The sequence below is a fragment of the Delphinus delphis genome, chromosome 3, assembly GCF_949987515.2.
Source record: "Delphinus delphis chromosome 3, mDelDel1.2, whole genome shotgun sequence".
NCBI lineage: Eukaryota > Metazoa > Chordata > Mammalia > Artiodactyla > Delphinidae > Delphinus > Delphinus delphis.
Genome location: NC_082685.1, coordinates 129,897,139 through 129,913,228, shown reverse-complemented (window position 1 = coordinate 129,913,228; position 16,090 = coordinate 129,897,139). Strand labels below are relative to the sequence as shown.

General features: G+C 42.2%; 1 protein-coding gene across 1 annotated transcript in view; it reads right to left on the bottom strand.

Annotated features, from left to right (window-relative positions):
• The window catches only part of ANKRD55 (ankyrin repeat domain 55), a 100,790-nt gene that overhangs the window by 38,501 nt on the left and 46,199 nt on the right, over positions 1-16,090 (bottom strand). The window contains exon 5 of the mRNA XM_060007036.1: positions 11,689-11,749. Within this exon, the coding sequence (XP_059863019.1) occupies positions 11,689-11,749 (61 nt within the window). The remainder of the gene's footprint in view (positions 1-11,688; positions 11,750-16,090) is intronic.

Here is a 16,090-nt window from a genome sequence, read left to right as displayed (position 1 = left end):
GAACAAAGAGTTCAGAAATGGAACCATATATTAAAAAAAAAATCTTATAACAAAGTAAAAGAAAATTTAGCATAGTGTAGTTATGTCCCTAGGGGTAGGGAAGGCCTTCTTTAAAAAGATACCAAAAGCAAAAGCAACAATGGACAAGAATGATCATTTTGATTCTATCCTGTTTTAAATTTTCTGTACATGAAAAGACATCATAAACAGTTCTAAAATAAGGAACAGACTATGAAAAAATATTTGCAATCCAACAGCAAAGGATTAATGCTCAGAATATAAAATAAACTCCTATGAATCTGTAAGAAAATTACAAGTAACACAACAGATGAATGGACAAAGGACCTAAACAGGCAAGTCACAGGAGATCTAAAAATGACCATTGCACCTATGAAATTATGCTCGATCTCACTGGCTATAAGGGAAATGCAAATTAAAACAATAACAAGAAAAATCCAACAATAGGAAAACAGTGATAAACACCTTTTTACACTATGGGTGGAGCTATAAATTGATGCAGTTGTTTTGAAGAACAACCAGGCATGCATATTAAAAATAAAAATAGGGACCCATCATGCAATGTTGGTGGGAATGTAAACTGGTGCAGCTACTGTGGAAAACAGTATGGAGGTCCCTTAAAAAACTAAAAATAGAACTACCATATGATCCAGCAGTTCCATTCCTGGGTATATATCCATAAAAAATGGAAACACTTATTTGAAATGACACATGCACCCCAATGTTCATAGCAGCACTATTTACAACAGCCAAGATATGGAAGCTACCCAAGTTCCCATCAATAGATGATGGGATTAAGATGATGTGGTGTGTGTGTGTGTGTGTGTGTGTGTGTGTGTGTGTGTATATATATATATATACACACACACACAATGGAATATTACTCAGCCATAAAAAGAATGAAATATTGCCATTTGCAGCAATGTGGATGAACCTACAGAATATTATACTTAGTGAAATAAGTCAGACAAAGAAAGACAAATACTATGTGATATCACTTGTATGTGGAATCTAAAAAATAATGGAAAAGAATGTATATACAAAACAGAAACAGATTCACAGATATAGAAAACAAATCTTTGGTTACCAGTGGGTGGGGGGAGAGGGACAAATCAGGGGTACAGGATTAACAGATACAAACTACTATATATAAAATAGATACGTGGGAGAGAGGGGGAAGATGGCGGAAGAGTAAGATGCGGAAATCACCTTCCTTCCCACAGATACACAAGAAATACATCTACACATGGAACAACTCCTACAGAACACCTACTGAACGCTGGCAGAAGACCTCAGACCTCCCAAAAGGCAAGAAACTCCCCACGTACCTGGGTAGGGCAAAAGAAAAAAGAATAAACAGAGACAAAAGAATAGGGATGGGACCTGCACCAGAGGGAGGGAGCTGTGAAGGAGGAAAGGTTTCCACACACTAGGAAGCCCCTTTGCGGGCGGAGGATGTGGGTGGCGGAGGGGGGAAGCTTCGGAGCCGCGGAAGAGAGCACAGCAATAGGGGTGCGGAGGGCAAAGCGGGGAGATTCCCGCACAGAGGATGGGTGCCGACCGGCACTCACCAGCCCGAGAGGCTTGTCTGCTCACCCGCCGGGGCAGGCGGGGGCTGGGAGCTGAGGCTCAGGCTTCGGTTGGAGCACAGGGAGAGGACTGGGGTTGGCGGCGTGAACACAGCCTGCAGGGCGTTAGTGCACCACGGCTAGCCGGGAGGGAGTCCGGGGAAAAGTCTGGACCTGCCAAACAGGCAAAAGACGTTTTCTTCCCTCTTTGTTTCCTGGTGCGCGAGGAGAGGGGATTAAGAGCGCTGCTTAAAGGAGCTCCAGAGACGGGCGCGAGCCGCGGGTACGAGCGCGGACCCCAGAGACGGGCATGAGACGCTAAGGCTGCTGCTGCCGCCACCAAGAAGCCTGTGTGCGAGCACAAGTCACTATCCACACCTCCCTTCCGGGGAGCCTGTGCAGCCCACCACTGCCAGGGTCCTGGGGTCCAGGGACAACTTCCCCGGGAGAACGCACGGCGCCCCTCAGGCTGGTGCATCACACCAGCCTCTGCCGCCTCAGGCTCGCCTCGCATCTGCACCCCTCCCTCCCCCGGCCTGAGTGAGCCAGAGCCCCCGAGTCAGCTGCTCCTTTAACCCCGTCCTGTCTGAGCGGAGAACAGACGCCCTCCGGTGACCTACACGCAGAGGCAGGGCCAAATCCAAAGCTGAGCCCCGGGAGCTGTGCGAACAAAGAAGAGAAAGGGAAATCTCTCCCAGCAGCCTCAGGAGCAGCGAATTAAATCTCCACAATCAACTTGATGTACCCTGCATCTGTGGAATAACTGAATAGGCAATGAATCATCCCAAATTGAGGAGGTGGACTTTGGGAGCAAAGATATATTATTTTTTCCCCTTTTTCTCTTTTTGTGACTGTGTATGTGTATGCTTCTGTATGAGATTTTGTCTGTATAGCTTTGCTTTCACCATTTGTCCTAGGGTTCTATCCGTCCGTTTTTTGTTTTTGTTTTTTTTACCTAAAAATTTTTGTTTCGTAATAATTATTTTTTTATTTTAATAACTGTTTTTTATTTTATCTTACTCTATTTTATTTTATTTTACCTTCTTTCTCTCTCTCTCTCTCTCTCCCCCTCCCTCCCTCTCTCTCTCTCCCTCCCTCCTCCCTCTCTCTCTCTCTCTCTCTACTTTTTCTCCCTTTTATTCTGAGCCGTGTGGATGAAAGGCTCTTGGTGCTGCAGCCAGGAGTCAATGCTGTGCCTCTGAGGTGGGAGAGCCAACTTCAGGACACTGGTCCACAAGAGACCTCCCAGCTCCATGTAATATCAAACGGTGAAAATCTCCCAGAGATCTCCATCTCAACACCAGCACCCAGCTTCACTCAACGACCAGCAAGCTACAGTGCTGGACACCCTATGCCAAACAACTAGCAAGACAGGAACACAACCCCACCCATTAGCAGAGAGGCTGCCTAAAATCATAATAAGTCCACAGACACCCCAAAACACGCCACCAGACGTGAACCTGCCCATCAGAGAGACAAGATCCAGCCTCATCCACCAGAACACAGGCACTAGTCCCCTCCACCAGGAAGCCTACACAACCCACTGAACCAACCTTAGCCACTGGAGACAGACACCAAAAACAACGGGAACTATGAACCTGCAGCCTGCAAAAAGGAGACCCCAAACACAGTAAGATAAGCAAAATGAGAAGACAGAAAAACACACAGCAGATGAAGGAGCAGGATAAAAACCCACCAGACCTAACAAATGAACAGGAAATAGGCAGTCTACCTGAAAAATAATTCAGAATAATGATAGTAAAGATGATCCAAAATCTTGGAAATAGAATAGACAAAATGCAAGAAACATTTAACAAGGACCTAGAAGAACTAAAGATGAAACAAGCAATGATGAACAACACAATAAATGAAATGAAAATTACTCTAGATGGGATCAATAGCAGAGTAACTGAGGCAGAAGAATGGATAAGTGACCTGGAAGATAAAATAGTGGAAGTAACTACTGCAGAGCAGAATAAAGAAAAAAGAATGAAAAGAATTGAGGACAGTCTCAGAGACCTCTGGGACAACATTAAACACACCAACATTCAAATTATAGGGGTTCCAGAAGAAGAAAAGAAAAAGAAATGGACTGAGAAAATATTTAAAGAGATTATAGTTGAAAACTTCCCTAATATGGGAAAGGAAATAGTTAATGAGGTCCAGGAAGCACAGAGAGTCCCATACAGGATAAATCCACGAAGAAACACGCCAAGACACATATTAATCAAACTGTCAAAAATTAAATACAAAGAAAACATATTAAAAGCAGCAAGGGAAAAACAACAAATAACATACAAGGGAATCCCCATAAGGTTAACAGCTGATCTTTCAGCAGAAACTCTGCAAGCCAGAAGGGAGTGGCAGGACATATTGAAAGTGCTGAAGGAGAAAAACCTACAGCCAAGATTACTCTACCCAGCAAGGATCTCATTCAGATTTGAGGGAGAAATTAAAACCTTTACAGATAAGCAAAAGCTGAGAGAGTTCAGCACCACCAAACCAGCTTTACAACAAATGCTAAAGGAAGAAACACAAGAGAAGGAAAAGACCTACAATAACAAACCCAAAACAATTAAGAAAATGGGAATAGGAACATACATATCGATAATTACCTTAAATGTAAATGGACTAAATGCTCCCACCAAAAGACACAGACTGGCTGAATGGATGCAAAAACAAGATCCATATATATGCTGTCTACAAGAGACCTACTTCAGACCTAGGGACACATACAGACTGAAAGTAAGGGGATGGAAAAATACATTCCATGCAAATGGAAAGCAAAAGAAAGCTGGAGTAGCAATTCTCATATCAGACAAAATAGACTTTAAAATAAAGACTATTAGAAGAGACAAAGAAGGACACTACATAATGATCAAGGGATTGATCCAAGAAGAAGATATAACAATTGTAAATATTTATGCACCCGACATCGGAGCACCTCAATACATAAGGCAAATACTAACAGCCATAAAAGGGGAAATCGACAGTACCACATTCATAGTAGGGGACTTTAACACCCCACTTTCACCAATGGACAGATCATCCAAAATGAAAATAAATAAGGAAACACAAGCTTTAAATGATACATTAAACAAGATGGACTTAATTGATATTTATAGGACATTCCATCCAAAAACAACAGAATACACATTTTTCTCAAGTGCTCATGGAACATTCTCCAGGATAGATCATATCTTGGGTTACAAATCAAGCCTTGGTAAATTTAAGAAAATTGAAATTGTATCAACTATCTTTTCCTACCACAACGCTATGAGACTAGATATCAATTACAGGAAAAGATCTGTAAAAAATACAAACACATGAAGGCTAAACAATACACTACTTAATAACGAAGTGATCACTGAAGAAATCAAAGAGGAAATCAAAAAATACCTAGAAATAAATAACAATGGCGACATGACGACCCAAAACCTATGGGATGCAGCAAAAGCAGTTCTAAGAGGGAAGTTTACAGCAATACAATCCTACCTTAAGAAACAGGAAACATCTCGAATAAACAACCTAACCTTGCACCTAAAGCAATTAGAGAAAGAAGAACAAAAAAACCCTCAAAGTTAGCAGAAGGAAAGAAATCATAAAGATCAGATCAGAAATAAATGAAGGAAACGATAGCAAAGATCAATAAAACAAAAAGCTGGTTCTTTGAGAAGATAAACAAAATTGATAAACCATTAGCCATACTCATCAAGAAAGAAAGGGAGAAGACTCAAATCAATAGAATTAGAAATGAAAAAGGAGAAGTAACAACTGACACTGCAGAAATACAAAAGATCACGAGAGGTTACTACAAGCAATTCTATGCCAATAAAATGGGCAACCCGGAAGAAATGGACAAATTCTTAGAAATGCACAACCTGCCATGACTGAATCAGGAAGAAATAGAAAATATGAACAGAGCAATCACAAGCACTGAAGTTGAAACTGTGATTAAAAATCTTCCAGCAAACAAAAGCCCAGGACCAGATGGCTTCACAGGCGAATTCTATAAACCATCTAGAGAAGAGCTAACACCTATTCTTCTCAAACTCTTCCAAAATATAGCAGAGGGAGGAACATTCCCAAACTCATTCTATGAGGCCACCCTTAAACCAAAACCAGACAAGGATGTCACAAAGAAAGAAAACTACAGGCCAATATCACTGATGAACATAGATGCAAAAATCCTCAACAAAATACTAGCAAACAGAATCCAACAGCACATTAAAAGGATCACACACCATGATCAACTGGGGTTTATTCCAGGAATGCAAGGATTCTTCAATATACGCAAATCAATCAACGTGATACACCATATTAACAAATTGAAGGAGGAAAACCATATGATCATCTCAATAGATGCAGAGAAAGCTTTCAACAAAATTCAACACCCATTTATGATAAAAAGCCTGCAGAAAGTAGGCATAGAGGGAACTTTCCTCAAAATAATAAAGGCCATATATGACAAACCCACAGCCAACATCGTCCCCAATGGTTAAAAACTGAAAGCATTTCCACTAAGATCAGGAACAAGACAAGGTTGCCCACTCTCACCACTATTATTCAACACAGTTTTGGAAGTTTTAGCCACAGCAATCAGAGAAGAAAAGGAAATAAAAGGAATCCAAATCGGAAAAGAAGTAAAGCTGTCACTGTTTGCAGATGACATGATACTATACATAGAGAATCCTAAAGATGCTACCAGAAAACCACTAGAGCTAATCAATGAATTTGGTAAAGTAGCAGGAAACAAAATTAATGCACAGAAGTCTGTGGCATTCCTATACACTAATGATGAAAAATCTGAAAGTGAAATCAAGAAAACACTTCCATTTACCATTGCAACAAAAAGAATAAAATACCTAGGAATAAACCTACCTAAGGAGACACAAGATCTGTATGCAGAAAATTATAAGACACTGATGAAAGAAATTAAAGATGATACAAATAGATGGAGAGATATACCATGTTCTTGGATTGGAAGAATCAACATTGTGAAAATGACTATACTATGCAAAGCAATCTACAGGTTCAATGCGATCCCTATCAAACTACCACTGGCATTTTTCACAGAACTAGAACAAAAAATTTCACAATTTGTATGGAAACACAAAAGACCCCGAATAGCCAAAGCAATCTTGAGAACGAAAAATGGAGCTGGAGGATTCAGGCTCCCTGACTTCAGACTATACTACAAAGTTACAGTAATCAAGACAGTATGGTACTGGCACAAAAACAGAAATGTAGATCAATTTAACAGGATAGAAAGTCCAGAGATAAACCCACACACATATGGTCACCTTATCTTTGATAAAGGTGGTAGGAATGTACAGTGGAGAAAGGACAGCCTCTTCAATAAGTAGTTCTGGGAAAACTGGACAGGTACATGTAGAAGTATGAGATTTGAACACTCCCTAACACCATGCACAAAAATAAGCTCAAAATGGATTAAAGACCTAAATGTAAGGCCAGAAACTATCAAACTCTTAGAGGAAAACATAGACATAAATCACAGCAAGATCCTTTTTGACCCACCTCCTAGGGAAATGGAAATAAAAACAAAAATAAACAAATGGGACCTAATGAAACTTCAAAGCGTTTGCACAGCAAAGGAAACCATAAAGAAGACCAAAAGACAACCCTCAGAATGGGAGAAAATATTTGTAAATGAAGCAACTGATAAAGGATTAATCTCCTAAATTTACAAGCAGCTCATGCAGTTCAATATCAAAAAAACAAACAACCCAATCCAAAAATGGGCAGAAGACCTAAACAGACATTTCTCCAAAGAAGATATACAGATTGCCAACAAACACATGTAAGAATGCTCAACATCATTAATCATTAGAGAAATGCAAATCGAAACTACAATGATATATCATCTCACACCGGTCAGAATGGCCATCATCAAAAAGTCTAGAAACAATAAATGCTGGAGAGGGTGTGGAGAAAAGGGAACACTCTTGCACTGCTGGTGGGAATGTGAATTGGTACAGCCACTATGGAGAACAGTATGGAGGTTCCTTAAAGAACTACAAATAGAACTACCATATGACCCAGCAATCCCACTACTGGGCATATACCCTGAGAAATCCATAATTCAAAAAGAGTAATGTACCAAAATGTTCATTTCAGCTCTATTTACAATAGCCAGGAGATGGAAACAACCTAAGTGTCCATCATCGGATGAATGGATAAAGATGTGGCACATATATACAATGGAATATTACTCAGCCATAAAAAGAAACGAAATTGAGTTATTTGTAGTGAGGTGGATGGACCTAGGGTCTGTCATACAGAGTGAAGTAAGTGAGAAAGAGAAAGACAAATACCGTATGCTAACACATATATATGGAATCTAAGGAAAAAAAATGTCATGAAGAACCTAGGGGTAAGACGGGAATAAAGACACAGACCTACTAGAGAATGGACTTGGGGAGGGGGAAGGGTAAGCTGTGACAAAGTAAGAGAGTGGCATGTACATATATACACTGCCAAACGTAAGATAGCTAGTGGGAAGCAGCCGCATATCACAGGGAGATCAGCTCGGTGCTTTGTGACCACCTAGATGGGTGGGATAGGCAGGGTGGGAGGGAGGGAGACGCAAGAGGGAAGAGATATGGGAACATATGTATATGTATAAGTGATTCACTTTGTTATAAAGCAGAAACTAACACACCATTGTAAAGCAATTATACTCCAATAAAGATGTAAAAAAAAAAATAGATACACAACAAGGATATACTACATAGCGTAGGGGATTATACTCTTGTAGTAACCTATAATGGAATATAATCTGCAAAAGTACTGAATCACTATGCTATATACCCAAAACTAACACAATATGGTTAATCAACTATATTTCAATTAAAAAAAATAGAACCCCTCCCACACACACACATGTACACTCTCTACTGCCCAACAATTTTTCTTCTAGAGAAATGCTCATATAAAATACTCAAGGAGGCTTATACAAACACCCTTCAGAGTAGTGTTTGTGACAGTGAGAAATTGGAGACAACCTAAATATTCATATGGGAACAGAAAATATAAGGACGTATTTTCATAGTGTGAATCATGAAGCCATTAAAAGGAACGAGCCAGATTTATATGCATCAACATATCCAAGACACTCTAAGACATCCTCTTGAGTGAAAATCAAAGTTGCAGAACAACATATAACATGAGATATCTTTCATGTTATACTCCATAGTGCCTATGTGTCTATATATATATACATACATAGTGTAAAAAGACAAAAGACTGGGAAAGAGATACATCAAATAGCAATTGGGGGCTAAGGTGGTGGGGTAGAAGTAATCATGGACTTCTAGTATTACTTGTAATACTTAAATTTTTAAAGAAGCAAATGTGTTCATGTATTGCTTATACAAGTAAAAACTAACAACACAAGAAATGTTTTAAGTCACTGAGCTCAGATCAGGACAGCCTCTAGAGTGATATTCATCTCTCTGATATAAAGCGGCAGACATGGTTTTTTTATGTAAGCAGTTAGAGGACGGCTTCAGAAACAGATTTTTTTCCTTCCTCTCTCCCTCTCTCCATTCTTTAGTTTCAGTTAACAATCTAATATGTCTCTTAATGAAGTTAGATTTCTATTAATTGATCATTTAACCTTTAACCATTATTGTGATAAGCTTGGGAGTCCTTCAGTTATTGGAAAATAATTTTATTCACACTATATAGGGGTTGTGTCTTGCTCTTTCCTCTTGTCGTTAGGAAACCATAATGTTCTGCCAGCAATAGCTTACCTTTTCCCTGATTTCTTTTGCCTTTGCTGTTTTTTGCTTCCTGTTATTTAGCAGATGTAGTGTTAACTGTTAACTGTTACCCCCTCATATATGATGGAGACTACATTGTGCTTGGAAGTCACTGGAAAAGTGATTGTGGGAGGGTCGGGGTTCAGTAAGCGACTGCTTATTCAGAACACCGAGAAGCCAAATGCAGGAACTCCTCCAAGGTAACAAATGACAAAGCCTGGGCGTGTTCTTTCCATTTCAGAACTGTCCTTTGTCCAATGGCAAAGAGCAAATTAGCCCTTGCAAATTTATGTGGATTGGCTCACACCAGCATTATACATTGTTAATGAAACACACAGGGAAGACTTAGTAGTTGGCTTCAGATGGATTTCAAACATGCTGTGACATGGTGCGAAGAGGAAGCTGCGACGTTAGGGGGAAGTGTCCTGTTTGAAGCTCCTGCTCAAAAATGCCAACAGGTCAGAATGCTGGTGTAAGAGCAGGAGGAATGTTCTCTGAGAGGTTGCTTTGCATGAGAAGGAACTACAGACTTTTCCAATATTTACCACATATTATTTGAGAAGTGTTACAATTACCACCATTAGAAAGATTTTGTCTACATTCATTGTCTCCACCAGTCAAGGGCCTCCCAGGGTGGGAAAAAATAGGGAACTGTCACTTTGCTAGGGGATGTTCAGCTCCACTGAGGAGGGGACAGAGTTGGATGTCTGTAAGAGGAATTTAGCTTTAGGGTGTGAATGACTGAATTTGCCCCCTTTCTAATAAGTCCCAGTTAGTGGAGGGAGTGAAGGTAGGAGTTGGAGGTGGAAGAAGTGGTTGGCAAGTTGCCCAAAATCTAGAAGTTCTTGATCAGCTGACATAAACTGCAAGCCCCCAAGCTCCCTGATTTCACACCATGGGCAGAGTGATCAGAGTGTACTTGCTCATCTCTGGTTCTCGTTTTTAAAGCAGAAGTTTAAAACAGTGCAATATTCTCTCATCTGAGGTTTTGCTTTAAACCACTGAAGACATGGGTGGGTGAAAGCAGCATGTGCCCACTGAGTCAGGGAGGTGTCCAACCTCAGACCCAGGCTGTGATGTAGGGGCTTTTTGGTGTGGTCATTACTGCCAAGCCCGTTGGAAGGAGGCCTTTGCTCAGAAGGCTCAAGAAAGATGGGGAGCCCAGCCCAGGAGAAATATGGGGTGGGGGGCCCGCCCCTGTTAGAGGGCTTCCTCCCATCCTGTCGTCTATGGCCAGGTCGTCTTGAAAACAGTGTTACTTGGCATCTTGAGGCATATGCACTTTCAGTGCTATCAGACTTTCTTTAAGTTATCAGACATTCTTAGTGCAGTCAAACCAAGCTTACTTTAAAAAAAATTCCTTGAAAAATCAGGTATTTAAATCAGTTTTAAGAAACTATTAAAGACATCAGGTTGGCTAATAAAAATCAGACCTGGTTTTTAGAAGAGTTAAGTAGATAAAAGACCCTCAGCTGCTTTGGGGCAGCTCTGCCTGGTCTGACCCATCCTCCCTCAGGAACCTAGTTGGGAGTGCTGTGCTGTCTTGTTGGAAGCCTTGTACAGGATTGCCTTGCAACGTAAAGCAAACAGCAGTTGTGATCATTGGCATTAATAATGTGGCTTCTGGGCTTCCCTGGTGGCGCAGTGGTTGAGAATCTGCCTACTAATGCAGGGGACACGGGTTCGAGCCCTGGTCTGGGAGGATCCCACATGCCGCGGAGCAACTGGGCCCGTGAGCCACAACTACTGAGCCTGCGCGTCTGGAGCCTGTGCTCCGCAACAAGAGAGGCCGTGATAGTGAGAGGCCCGCGCACCGCGATGAAGAGCGGCCCCCGCTTGACACAACTAGAGAAAGCCCTCGTACAGAAACTAAGACCCAACACAGCAAAAATAAATTAAAAAAAAAAAATAATGTGGCTTCTGGAGCAGGGAGCCTAGAATTATCATCTATCTGTCATCTTTCACTCAAAGAGAGAGTGTCGGTAGCCATCGAAGTTTCTGATACTTGAGAAGACAGGAAAGAGCAATATTTATTTCTCAATGTCCAAAGGGAAATTATAAAATTTCAGTGGTATGATAAATGCTTAAATACTTAATGCAATAAATCCTTCCCTATTAAAAGCTACCCACACCCACAGAGGGATACATTTCTTCCTGAATTAATAGCAGAGACACAGGCTTCCCTCTCAGGGTAGGAACACAGAACTGCTCCACCCCCTCCTTGCACCTTTAAGAGAGGAAGCACTGTGGTTCAGAAAGGCCCTTATTCCCACCCTAACACGCACAATGCCAACTGTTCCTTGAGAGGGCAGGCTCACCTCACTGTCCTGCTGATTAATCTCGTTGAGGCTTGACTGTTGTAGCAGGACTGTTAGGAGCCTGTAAAGAAAAACAGGAGAAGTGGCTTAAAAGAGCAGAGTCTGAATGCGAACATGACATTAGAAATACAGTCTGCTGAAGGCCTCCAAATGACCATATGCCCTCTGCATTTACTAGGGGGAAAGATCCACGGAAAAAAAGCCAGTGTGATAGGTAAGAAGGCACAAGAAGGCAGGTAGGAGGAAGACTTCTATCTCTTCTCCCACCTCCTCTCTGTCTTAGTGCTTCTGGAGCAGCCAGAGAACGGAGGAAGCGAATCCTCACACTCATTACTCACCAGAACGGTATCCCTTTGCGTTCACTCTAAGAAGCAAAGTCCTCCAGTGCTTACTTTTTATGCATTTTCCATAAACTTACAGAGTGCTTTCAAATTGCTTCACCACTAGGTACACGTGTCATGCCTTCTAAATGTACTGGAGGCAGTCAGCATTTACAACTTCCCCTTATTCTTTCTAAAACGCACAAATACCTAAGCATGCAATGGCAGTTAACAGTGTGAAACAACTGCCAATGCTTCTCAAGTTCAAGTTCTTATCCCACTTGGGCCCAATACTTGGTTGACTGAGGTCAGTACTCCATATGTGGGAGAGAAGCAGTTGAGTACAGTGGTTAGGAGCCCAGACTCTGGAGCCAGACTACCTGGGTTCACATCCCAGTCCTGTCACTGACCAGCTCTGTGACCACAGGCAAGTAACTTCACTTCCCTGTGCCTATGCATTCTCATCTATAAAATGAGGGTAACAAAAAGTGCCTACCTTATAGATCAGTGTGAGGATTAAATGAGTTAACATGCATACAGCATTTAAAGCATGCCTAGAACACAGTAAGTGTTATTTCTAGAATACTTAACCTTAGAAGTTTTAACCCTGGCTCCATCTCAGAATTCCCTGGGGAGATTTTTTTTTACCTGGGCTGTATATTCAAGGTTTCTGATGCAGGAGGTCTGGAGAGAAGCATAGCTTCTACCATTTAAATAAGCTGTTCAGAAAATTCTGGTAAACAATCAGATTTGGAAACCACTGAGAAAGGTGCTGAATGAATAAATCAATGGATACTCATTGTTATAGAAGGAATTGTGTCCCTCCCAAATCTATATGTTGAAGCTCTAACCCCCCAGTGCCTTAGAATGTGACTATATTTGGAGATAGAGCCTTTAAAGAGGTAATTAAGTTAAAATGAAGGATTACAGCGGGCCTTAATCCCATTTGACTGGTGTTCTCATAAAAAGAGGAGATTAGGACACACAGAGTGACGCCAGAGGCACACCCTTACAGTGGAAAGACCATGTGAAGAGGCAGCAAGAGGATGGCAATCTGCAAGCCAAGGAGAGAGTCTCAGAGGAAACCAACCCTGCTGGCACCTTGATGTTGGCCTTCCAGCAGCCGCCTTCAGAACTGTGAAAAAATAAATTTCTGCTGTTTAAGCCATCCAGCCTGTGGTATTTTGTTACAGTAACCCCAACAAACTAATATACTCACCAAGATGATAAAGGATTGTTTATGGGCAGACAATGAAAACATTCGGCAATTATTTTGGAACAGTTATTTGAAAAATAAGATGGCTTAGCCTCCTCCTGAATCAGATTTTCACTCTCTCTCAGCTGAGATGACATCTAAAGTCCTAAGTAGTAAATTGCTTAATATTAATCAGAGGGATTGATCATACTGTGTTACAAAGAGAACTTAAATGGGGGTGGACTTCTTCAGTGGGGGGAATATAACCAAGAAGCCTAGGTTTTAAATCTAGTCTTATCACTGTTTTTTGGGGAGCCAGGGTACTGCTGTGATTTAATTCTGGCCTCACCACTGCATGACCTTGCTGAGCTTCTGTATCCTCACTTCTCTAACAAGGATAATAACAGCGGTGGTGGTGGTGAGGGTTAAATAACATAACAGGTGTAAAACTCCTAGTATACAGATTTTAAAGGAACAGTGTCTATGACTGTAAACAGCACATCTCTTTATCCTTTCTGAATTCTAGAATTTCTCCGTCAGGTGGGAAGATGCTACAAAAATAACTGTATTTTGGTTAATGCTATTTTTTATATTTTCCCTTATAGCTGCTTTATGGGGGGGAGGGTAACAGGTGACTATCTTTCTTCTTTCTTTCTTTCCTTCTCTCTCTCTCTCTCTCCTCTCCTTTCTCCTCTCCTCCCCTACCCTGCCCTCTACTCTTCTCTTCCCTTCCCTTTCCTTTCTCTCTCTTTCTCTTTCCCCTCTCTCTCTCATTAGTGGCCATTGTCTAATCTCTCGGGCACATGTGGTCCAAAGTGCTGGGGGAGGGAGAGTGAGAGTGAGCAGAGGTCAGTGGTGGTCCAATCTGGTTATCCTCGGCTAACCCTGAGCAGACTGAGATCAGCTGTAGTCGGACAGGATCTTCTGGGGCTCCTCTAGAGCAGCGTGATCACATTGGGGGAAGTTGGCTCTAACCAGATGAGAATGGGGGTGGGGAGATCAAGACCTCTTCTCACATCCTGGGTGAGCCTCCAAGGGTCACAGGGTGAGCCTGTGCTGGATAGTCCTCTGTTTGTCTCTCAGACCCAGTCTCTGCCCTGCAGTGTCCTACTCTGAGGCTGACCTCCAATAATTCATCATCCAGGTCCCCTGCCCTCTGACCTCCCACTGGGTTTGGTTAGTGGGAGAACCAGCAGGAGGAAGGAGAGAAGCCACTTTCCTTTCTGACAATGATTTTTTATCTCTACTAAAGGCCTTGGCTCCTGCCAGGTGGCCCCTCTCCTACACTACAACTACCGCCCAGCTCTCAGCAGGTTTCCAGTAACAGCTTCCTTCCTCACCTCTTGTGGCCTAGGGGAGGAACATTTTCCTGCTTTTGGAGGGGCGTGGGGGTGGCAGACTGTCACCATCTCTTGCCGGTTAATTTCAAATAGTCTTTCATTAAACTTTCTTAGTCATCTCGCTTACTATTTCATGTCTTCCCTGTCACAACCCTGAGTGACATATGCCAATCTACACTGCTTTCCTCCATTTGACTCCTAGGTCACCGAGACTCATCGATCTTTAAAGCTGGTACAAATTTACAGATGAGTATTCTCTCTCTCTCTTTCTCTCATTTTATGAGAGCAAATGACCTGATGCACTACACTACTTGCCAAGGCCATCACACGTTGCCCTGGTTGTCCAGCCTGGACTAGAAACCAGGTGTCTGCTTTCCAGCCTTGTGCTTCTATCCTGTTCCGTGGTTCAGAGGTCATCTGCAAGATACTTGTCCCACATCTGTCTTAATTAACAGCGGACTTGCAGACCTCTTAGTTTTGTTTTCTCAGAGCTCCTGTTTTGTGCTAAGGTGACCCAGGAGTATTTCTCCCATGACCCCCCAGCCCAATTTCCTATTAGCACCAGCTAAAACTCTGCTCTCAGATCTCCAGGCCACAGCATAAGGCTCACCTCATCCCAGCTGCCAGGACAGCAGGCACAGGTCCCCAGCAGGAGCTTTCCCAGACAGGCAGAGTGGTGAGTGATAAGAGCACGGAGGCTGGAGCCAGACTGCCTCTATTAGAAGCCCTGCTCCCTCACCAATCAGTCAGACCTTGGACAAGGTATAAAACTCTCAGTGCCTACATTTTCTTATCTGTAAAATAAACATAACAACCCTACTTCTTAAAGATTTGTTGTAACTTTAAATGGGTCAAAGCATATAAAGCACTTAACATGGACTTTACATACTATAATAAATTCTATATAATGATTAATTTCTTAAAAGGCTCCTACGCTTTATATTCTGGGGTCCTGTGATTGCCATTAGGTGACTGGTAGGCCAGAGAGAGCTCAGCTAGATGTATCCAGGAAAGGGGGGAGGGTTGTCTCCTTGAGCTTCTCTGTTTTGCTGGCCCCTTGGGCTCACAGTCCTGGAGGGGGCTCAGCCCAGGGATGGCTGGGAAAAAGGGTCCCCAAGCCAGTCATCTGCTCTCCTGTCCCTGAAGCTGCCTGAAACATCCACTGCAGGTTAGAATGCATCACCTGGAAACTAGAGAATAGGACCCCAAAGAAATGATTTCCTTCCTCCCTCTGGCTGTAGTCAAGAGCAATGAAAAGAGGCAGAGCTGCTGGCACTCTGGCAGGAAAAAAAAAAAAAAAATCTGCTGGTAACCATGGAGACCATAAAAAAGACTTTCAGAGAGCCCTGTGGCTGCTTTCAGAGGAAATCGCTGCTCGCCTTGCAACTCTAGCATGCGCAGTGTTGTACAAACACAACTGCGTGCTCTTTGGAGCTCTGTCTTAATGATCATGCCCCCTCTTTCACATGGACGCCCTCTGAATGTCCCAGCCAAGGAAGCAAGAAAAGCAATGGGGAGCTGAAAGGGAGAAAACTCGGACCTGCTGA